Here is a 10,178-nt window from a genome sequence, read left to right on the forward strand (position 1 = left end):
TTATCATGGACTTTTATCATGAAAAAGTGGGAACTATATAACATTATAACTGCCACAAGGAAGCAAATATGGTCCTCAATTTTTGTACAGGGGAAGATGGGGCTCCCAATATGGAGGATGGTATCAAAAAGTGGAAACGGATCAGTCGAATCGGCTGTGACAGATCCTGATTCTGGCTGAACTAGAGTGTCCAATTCTAGGGTTTTTGGAACTAAATTGCTTGGTTTAAGGTCTGGGGCCGATTATAGACTAGAGAATTTTTGAGACCGATTTGATCCCTGATTAATTTAAAATCCTTGATGTGGAGAGTAGGGTTAAGTAGCAGCCGTACTCATACCCTACACGCTAGCTACGATGGAATAAAACCTCTCACATGCCCGTATTAGGAAACCTCTCCCTCCCGTCCATTTTATAAATTCCAGCAATTACCGTAGCTCTCGGTCTATAGGTCTTTGATCCCATGTTAAGTTGCAGTTCTATCGGAGTTTCTCACTTGAAAAAAGTCAAAAAACTGGGTTCAGAAAATGTCCCCTCAAATTGCCCATTTGTATAAATGCATCCCTGAAACTTTACTAATCAGTCCGTTTGTCTGGGACATTAGACGTTAGTTGTAGAGAATCTAATGACCAAAATGCCCTTTGTGATAAAAACTCACCAAAATTAAAGAATAAAATGATCAAATTGCCCTCATCTTCTCAAAATCGTTTTGGGATTGAAACTGAAAATCGATTTACGGAAGATTAATTTGGGTTTGATCACTTTAATCTTTCTTTTTCACCTACGGAAGACAAATGAAGGATGGAGGCCTATCCCTCCAGCTTTTGGGAATCTATCACAGCTCGAGTTTCTTTATTTATCTTGGAACAAGTTCGAGAGCTCAATTCCCCCAGATTTGGGTCGTATTAAAAACCTTGTCTTTAATCCTCTCTTATAACTTTCTTACAGGAAGAATACTTGATGAACTTCAGAGTCCAGAAAGTTTATAGAATTTTCAAATTTCTGGGAATAGATTGATTGGGTCTATTCCTTATTGGGTGGGAAATTTATCGAATTTGATAGTGTTCTCTGCCTATGAGAATGAATTAGGTGGCAAAATCCCCAAAAATTAGGCTCTGTTTCTGAGCTTCAGCTGTTGAACCGTCACTCGAACCAGCTTGAAGGACCTATACCGAAGAGCATTTTTGCTTCAGGAAAGCTGGAGGTTTTGGTCGTTACCATGAACAACTTGAATGGGAATCTTCCTGAATTGATCGGGAACTGCAAAGGCCTTTCAAATATCCGAATTGGAGACAACATGCTTATAGGAAGCATTCTTAAATCAATTGTTAATATCAGTAGCCTTGCGTACTTTGAAGCAAAATACAATGATCTGTCTGGCGAAATTGTAACAGAGTTCTCTCAATGTTCTAACCTCACCCTTCTGAATTCAGCATCTTAATGGGTTTACAGGAATAATTCCTCCAGAGCTTGGAGAGCTTATGAACCTGCAGGAACTGATTGTTTTCTGTAGGTGAAAAAGCAGTAAAGTGATCAAACCCAAATCTTTCCCAAATGAACGATTTGGGGAGGATGAGGGTAATTTGATCACTTTAGTCTTTAATTTTGGTGGGTTTTTATCATAAGAACATTTTGGTAATTAGATTCTCTAAAACTAACGCCAAACGTACCAGACTTGACTAAAGTGTTACAAAGTTTGGAAAGTAGGGGGGAATTTGGAATTAAAGTTTCAGGGGTACATTTGTACAAATGGGCAATTTGAGGGGGTATTTGGGAAAAACCCTAAAAATTATATGGAGGGTCAAAAAATAAAAGGAAAATGCCAATACATGGGATTTATGACTGTTATCCAAGAACCCAAATTTCTATATAAACCTAAAATGACCAACATAATTAAATCAATTAATCAAGAAGCCTAGTTACCCTAATTATTTTATGTGTTGAAAAGAAGTGTCAACCCATTCCTGAAATAGTGAGAGCATTGAAGATTTGAAGGTATAAAGTATGAACAGAGAGATAATGACAAGAAAAGGTAATAAATCCATTGAAGCATTGTGCAGACCACACAATAACAGATTTCATAGGAAACTTCTTCATAAGCACAATTCCTATAACATACAGGTTCGTGGGCTTTGAAAGTAAGATAAACTTATGAAGCTTATGTCACAATATACGTGATAACTCTTCTGTACAGGAAACCCACTATGTAATCAAGAATCTACTCTTGAGAGATCTGGGCAGCGGCCACAGTTGAGACCATGGAGTCCACACCACAGACATTGCGACCCCTACAGATTTTGTAGTAACCATTCTCTCCCCAGCTTTCACCCCAAGAGTTCTTTATGATCCAGTATGGTTTGTTCTTCAAGCGAATGGGAGAATAACCTTCAGCACCATAACCCACCAGAAGCACCCCATGATCCAATCGCCTCATGCATATATACGGGCATGAAACTCCCCCTATGTAAGTCTGCATGAATACTGCGTTGATCGCCACTGCAACCATACAAAGCAACAGAGATTATGATAACTTAATCATCAGTCACAAACCCATCATTTAAAAAAAAATTATTGGACATGTGGATTTGATGCAATATCAAAATTTTAAGGCCCCACCTGCAAGTGGACCATTTTTGACAAGATTTGCTGCAATCTGATCCTCGTCAAGGGAGACAACACTGAAGTTAGCCACTTTAGCAGCAACCTTGGTATTGTCAAATTTGCAGGTACCATCAGTCCCAGTATACGGATAATCTTCCTCTCGCACAAGCCCTCCAGCTTTCAGTGTATATTCAAAAGCACTGTTCATTAGCCCCCCATTGCAGCCTGAGTCACATGCACCTGCTTCCTCTGGGTCACACTGTCAAAGATAGAAAGCCTTTCAGTATAGTACTATAGTGCTTGCTTCAGTGCCTTACAAGTAGTTTCTATTCCCCTAAATGCACTGAGGTTATGGCTACAAGTCTGTAACCCAGGAAACCACCTCTGTAATAGGGTGTCATTGAAGCCAAAGAAACAGACATTCAAGAATGAACCATGTAATACAGTGAACATCCAGTGGCCTAGCAGGATTACTTGATACCTACACAAGTCCTGATGCGTAATGCACATGAAGAGCAGACACCTTTCGAAGTATAAAAAGATATTATGGTATCAGAACTACCTCACGCACCATTGCAGGATCTTATGGAACATGCTAATATTATCAAGAATTGAAAATTCCAGCAAACAAGACATGCAGAATCAAGCCTACTATCCCATCGAACTGAAAACTACACGGCCATGGCTCATGAGATCTCCAATGCCATGCAACTACATCATATGCTGTTCCCAATGACTCAGAATGCATAAACAGAGGTTGCCACAGCTCCACGGGTTTCAAGACCTCGTTATCACCCACTGTAGCAAATGTTAGCCCTGTAATCCCCTTGCACTTAGGAAAAGAATATCATTTATTTAGGGAAGGGGCCCACCCGTACTTCCAATATAATTGCAGTACTAACTGCTATAGGATCTTCTTTATATTTACTGAACTTTTATTAGAAAAGAAATAGAATATAACAAAATTTGGTGCACAAGTAAATCCTTTAAACTAGCATTCCATGATCAATATTTATACTGTCCAGATAAAAATGGTCAAGATACTAGGGGAATTGACAAAAGACCATAAGGATATAGTGAGTCGGGCAACTAATGTATGGCTCATTCAAGCAAAATACCTTACAGAAATACAAGGATAGACAATGTAGCAAATAGTGACTGCAACTAATGAATAATAATGTCCCCGAGTTTTAGCATTCCATTTAATTGTGGCACATATTACCTTGACCAAGGACATTATTCATGCTCCCAAATTGGCTCCATAACATATCTCAATTTAAATGCCAATCTTTTACAGTAGGAATAATCAACTTGTTTTATGATTTAAAGGACCAGCTTCAAGTAACACTCTATGTGCAAAGACCTCAAGCAACTACTAACAATTCCATGGACTGAAAGCGATCCTTGCTCTCGTTATAGCACAAACAAATAATTCCCTCTAATACTAGAATACAGCTTGCTAAAGATGCATACTATCTCAATGTGAAAATATACAGAACAAACTAATGCTCCTGAAAAAACTTTAAATCCACCTGCTTTACCCATTAGTCATTAGTCATTACACATACAAATAAAGTACACATTGCCATGGAAAATTGCAAACAACATAAATAGTCCACAAAAATAAATTCCATATCATAATGATCCTAAATTACACGGTGCAGTAGATTAAATATACGAAATTGACAGCGGAAAAGAGGTTTTCATTTTCTCGTTACAAGTTAGCAACTAGGTTAATATGCACTTTCAATAACACCTGAGCTAAAAAGGAGAATAGGAGACAATTAAATAACAATCGACATGCATACATACTGTGAGTACATAAACTAGTTATGGTCAAAATTCAGGTGGTTTAACCATGTACAGAATAACCCTCTACCCACCCAGTCAATAGATGACAGAATTTCAGCAATTTCTCTCCCTCCAAACCCATGGAGAAAAGGGGAAGGGTGGGGTTGGAAGAAAAGAAGCAGAGGGTTCAGAGCACATATGCTTCTAGCAGTTCGTCAATAATTAATCAAATAACTGCAACTGGCCAGATAAACATACTGTAAAAGAGCAGAGATACGATACGTAGCCAAAAAACAGACAAAAGGAATAAATATGGACAAAAATAAAATAGCAAACGCAACGAAGTAGAAGGCACAAACCTCATGATCGCAATCCACAAGCTGTTGCTCGCTGAGGCTAACAAGATTTCCCGTAGCGAGAAAATTAGCCCCTTCCAAGGCTCCGGTGGTGCTGAAAGACCAACAAGATCCACAAGAACCCTAATTTTCCAAGAAGGGGAAGAAAACAATTGACAAATCAGTCCACAGTAACATAAAATAAAATCGAAATCCAGAGATAAACTCTAAAAAAAACATCGAATAATCGTCCCGATTGAGTATTGATACGAAATTAAATCAACGGTACCTGGTTCTTAACGGCAGTAACGGCACCATGGTCTCTCCAATCGAAGTCGGTGGGAAGATCGTTGGTGGGGAGGAGGGGAGCCTTCTGAGCATCAGAAGGTAGTCTGAGACGCTTCAAGCCGAGATGATTCCGGCGGAATTCCTTAGGTGTCAAATCGGAGAACTGAGTGATGCCGTGGACGGCGGTAGGATCAATCTTCTGGTGACGTCTCGCACGTCGCAAGTTAGCATTGAAGACACCCAACCTGTAAGCGTGTTCTTCCGGAGTAGCGTAAGTCTTACGGAACCTCCTCTTGAAGCTAATAAAGTGGCTCTCGACGTCCAACTGAAGATCATCTTCGTTCGGCACAACTTGACGGATCATCAGATCTTCCGATTCATCGTTTGAAGAAACATCAGAAGCTGAAGAAACTGTTGCAGCGAAGAAGAAGATGAGAGAGGAGACAAAGAGGAGGAGAACTAAACGAGAAGAAGGAAACTTAGCCATTGGGAGAAACAGAGAAAGCAGCGACGAAAGATTGGTCCGAGATTGGGTATTTGTGTTACCTCTCGGCCCACTCCGCATCTGCCAGTCGTCGAGTTTCACGGCATAAATAATGCTTTTCCCAATAATGGTTGGTGGAAACTGGCCAATGCGATGTCAACAAGTGTACAGTTCCTTAACCCCCTTTGCGCAAGTTGCACTGCTTACGTGACAAAATATCACATATCCCAAGATGGTTACGTTGGGCCAGGGATATTAAAAAATGAGACCGGGCCGATCCAATCGAATTGATCTGATAGAACCAAAATCTATCGACCAAATTCTTTTGGTTCGATTTTGATTTTGGTTTTTAAAACTGCTAAGATACTAAAATCGATCGGACCGACCGATGAGGCCAATTATTTGGACCAAAACTGGTGATTTTTTATTTTTTATTTTTCACTTTTCGTTTATTTTAAATATGAAAACAAGGCCAAATCGATAATAGATCGACAAGGGACCGTTAAAAAAATTGATAACGAACCAATAAGTATAGATTTTGGTTTGGCTTTTGTAGACCAAACGTCTTATTGGTTTGATTTTGGTCTGACTCAATATATATAAAAAACGAAAAAAATTGATTGATGATGTGGGAATTTTTAACCATATGGATCAGAAGAGTACTTCATGGATTAGCTACATAAGAAATTTCATGATCAAATTTAACCATGGCTAACTAACCTAACTTATATTCAATTATTTCCATTTATTTATATACTAAGTTTGAAGGATAGGTGGATTGTTATACTGCATATATTAAGTTGGATGAATTGCTATGCTAGAAGCCTCTAACCTTCACCCTAAGCTGCGTTTGGTAACATTTATGTTTTTAAAACATTGTTCTTTAACTTTATTGGCCTTTAAAGTGTTTCAAAATTGGTTTTTTTTTTTTTTTTTTAATGAAAGTGTAATCACACAAACACACACCAATCCCAAAAGGATAACTGATTTTTAGGACTGTAGAATGGCGGATATACACAACACACTCACACATCTGACGTGGGATTAAATCCACACACCCCTTTCTTTTTGTGATGAAAGTGTAATCGCACAAATCACACACCAATCCCAAAAGGTCAACAGACTTTTAGGATCGTTGATGTGGTTATTTTGATCGTTTGATTCTTAGGGAAATGATATAGATTAGTCCGGCGTGTCAAATTTCAAACTTAATATATTAACTTATCTTAAAAAAAATCCAATTTTATAGTCACATCACTAGTAAAAATGAATGCTTCATTCTCGTAAACAATTTAGGTTTCATGTTTAATTTATAATGAAAAAAAAATAAAAAAAAAACCCCCACACTTTCTTTCGTCATTAACGTTCACTATCATACAATTTGATTTCCTTCCTTCTCATTAGTGGAAATCTGCACTCTAAGGTCATAATGATTCCTCTCTCATTTATAATTGAGTACTTCCAAAGAAAATTATTTGATATCTCCCTTGAAAATCTTGACTCTTTGGCGTGTAAGTAACAGTGATAAGATATTGAAAATGGCAAGTTTTCTAAGCCTTTGGTTGGGTTGGATGATGACTTGAGAAGTAATAACATTGGAAAGATATAAGGTCTTTGCTTTGATTCCCTTCTCACAAACTCAAGAGTCGTCAGCACCTACGTATGTTCTCTTAAAGTCGTATATCATTGTCAAAATAAAGGAAAGTGAAAGCCCAAAGGTGTTATGTATGAGGAAACCCATTGAAGCACCCGTCAAATCCTAGCCCAAGGCGTTAAGATCGATCGAAAAAATCAGAGATCGAATTGATTCGATCCTTATTGAATTGGTTTTGGATTAAGGTATGATGGGACTGATTGAAAATCGGATTGCACTGGATTGACTGATAACAAATCGAAAACCTAACAGAATGAAACCGATAAAAAATTATGGTTGTTATGAATAATTGAATTGTATTTCAATATTAGTGAGCAAATTTATGATTGTAAAGAAAATTATTACAAATCAATGAGTATAACTGTATAAGGTTATGGAAATAGGGAAATTGATTTGTAACACTGCTTGTTCCATTGATCTCCTTTTTAAGTGTGGGGCCAATGAAATATTTTATATAATTGAAAAGAGAAAGAGAAGAAAATAGGCACAAATCGAAATCGACACGAAACCAAACCGTGCCAAAACCAAAATCGAATCGAAATCGAAAAGTCCTTAATGGTTCGATTTCAGTTTCCCTAAAAGCCACAACGAAATCGAGAAAATTGAACCGAATTGATCGATTGACACCCCTACATGGGATATACATAATTGTGCCACGTGAAAAGTTAATTTAATAATTTTAAGGGGAAAGTTTTCATTCACGGCCGTGTATGCATGCACGGTCATGTTCCCTCTCACAAAGAATTGGAAAAGTCATAAATCCCCACCCATTAATTAATGCCTTGAAACTCCCATCCTCTCGCATACTTTTCTCTAATTTTAATTAGGATAAAAGTTCCCTTTAGGAGAGTATACCACCCATGCCTAGACATAAAAGACGCAAAATAACTGCCCCACCCTCCTGAAAGGTTAAAATCCTGCCCCATAATGTCAACGCGTGTGTTCTCATTGGATCTCATGCAAGTGTAGGGACCACGCTCTTCCATAGAAAACATCGACCCTTTTAATTATTGAATGTTTGGAAAATTGATTGAGTTGGTTATGTGTTTCATTTTTAAACCCTCTCATTTATGTATGTCTATGCACTTTCTCATAGTCATTTGGTATTTTTTTAGTGATTGTCTTACCACATGATTAATTCTATATGTGTGAAACATGACAAGTGCACAAGGAACCTTGGGATCTACTTGTCCACAAAGTTTTAACACACTATCCAACCTTATTTTGTTGGTGCATCATGTTGTTTTTAAAATGAATTTAAAATGAAAGATTTAAAATACTTGTCTTTGTTTTGCTTGGTTTTCGTCACCAAACCATGTTGTATTGTGGCATTGTGAGATAGGGTGCGATTATGTGAGTATTTTAATCTTGGATGACCTTGTATTTATATTGAAGATTTTGAGTGTCTATGTATAAGTATATCCCTTAGTGTACAAGCAAGAGATACGATTCTTGGATGAATCGTATCCCTTAAGCCCCGTTTGTTTGGAAACTTAGGTGGGGTGGGAGAATTGGGCTAAAAAAGTGTTGATGTGACATTTCAAAATCTCACCCCAACTTTGCTTGTTAAATGTGGGGTGATGAAGTTACAAAAGCTCAAGGAATAACATTAAATGCTTTGTTTGGTGATGTAACACTTGAAAATCATATTTTTTTGTTATTCAAAGTTTCACAAAAAAACAAAGGATTTTGGTTATTGTTTATGGAAAAAATAAAAATCTCATCTCTGTTTTTTAATCCGGTACACTATGGAACCCAATCCCACAACATTTTCACCCCATTCTTTCCGTCAAACAAATGGAGCCTTAGTGAACAGACAACTTATATGACTCTTGGATGAGCCACACACCCTTACATGCACAAAGATGTATGAATTATACTCCTAGGTATGTGGAGAGGTAACTCTACATACTTGGAAGAGTATGAAAACATGAATCTATGCATAAGAGACATGTCCATAAATAAGGTTGTGCCTATATTAAAAGGCGCCTATACTAAAAGGTGTAATCATGATCGAGGATTTGGAATCTTCTATGAAGATTGAATCCTAGCCCAGACAGATAGACACAAGTCACAACCTTTCAAGCAGGTGTTTCTGAAAAAAGGGTGCCTTTTACCCAAAAAGAGGAAAAAAGAAAAAAGGGTGTCTTTTCTCTTTAAATAAAAGGAGTGGTCGAAATCCCAAGTCACTCAATTCTTGTTAACTCTCTTTCTCTCTTAAAAATGTGTGCTAGTTTGGTAAAAAAGTGTGTGCTTTAGTAACACTACATATTTGTCCTCCGAATTCCATTCTAGGGAGTTTCATACTTTCATACCATAGTTCGCTGACAGTTTTTTATCTTCTGGGTTTCAGCACAACTCCAACATACTCGAAAGAGCATAATAATCAAGTTCACAACTACTATCGGAGCCAACAAACTGTTATATCTTGAATGTCATTTTGTATTTCCCCGATTACATTACAAGGGCAAATATGAATTTTAATTACGAGGTGTCAAGTGCCACATCTCAGCCTACATTCACCTTGTACCTGTTGCGATAGTTACAAATTCAACACCGGCATATAAAAACACTTTGTGAAAGAAAGCAAATAAGTTCATTCTCTCATTAAGTTTAATTATCACTTTTTACAACACACCATCCAACTTATCTTATGAACAAACAAAAAAAAAAAAAACACACCCATTAAATTATCTTGTAAGAGTGTGCCTATTGAGGAAATATGGTCTATAATAGGAAATTACATTCCATCACTTTCAATGATAAAATAGAGCTTTGAAATTAAACGAGGGATGGTTAGTTGAGACATGCAGCTAACCATGGAAGGCTATTTAATACGGCAACTAGAAAACACCAAAAGTACAAACCATTGGAGGGGGCAGTGACTTCAATTGTACTCATAACATTGGACTATATTATGAGCACAATATGGATTTAGTTGAGTCAAAATGGTTGAAAGGTACCAGATTTAAGTTTGAAAGTACATCATCATCTATATTTATGGATAGTTTTTTTCTCTGAGCTCAAA

The 10,178-nt window shown here is 37.3% G+C and overlaps 1 protein-coding gene across 1 annotated transcript; it reads right to left on the minus strand.

Annotated features, from left to right (window-relative positions):
• Positions 1 to 2,014: 2,014 nt before the first annotated feature.
• LOC122661022 (cysteine protease RD19A-like) lies at positions 2,015 to 5,515 on the minus strand. Its single transcript, XM_043856320.1, has 4 exons — positions 5,014 to 5,515; positions 4,749 to 4,868; positions 2,614 to 2,857; positions 2,015 to 2,493 (listed from the first exon to the last, which is right to left on the minus strand). Exons 1-4 carry the CDS (start codon positions 5,497 to 5,499, stop codon positions 2,216 to 2,218), a joined length of 1,128 nt encoding a protein of 375 aa, XP_043712255.1. The 5' UTR covers positions 5,500 to 5,515; the 3' UTR covers positions 2,015 to 2,215.
• Between the last annotated feature and the right edge of the window lie 4,663 nt (positions 5,516 to 10,178).

The sequence above is a fragment of the Telopea speciosissima genome, chromosome 5, assembly GCF_018873765.1.
Source record: "Telopea speciosissima isolate NSW1024214 ecotype Mountain lineage chromosome 5, Tspe_v1, whole genome shotgun sequence".
NCBI lineage: Eukaryota > Viridiplantae > Streptophyta > Magnoliopsida > Proteales > Proteaceae > Telopea > Telopea speciosissima.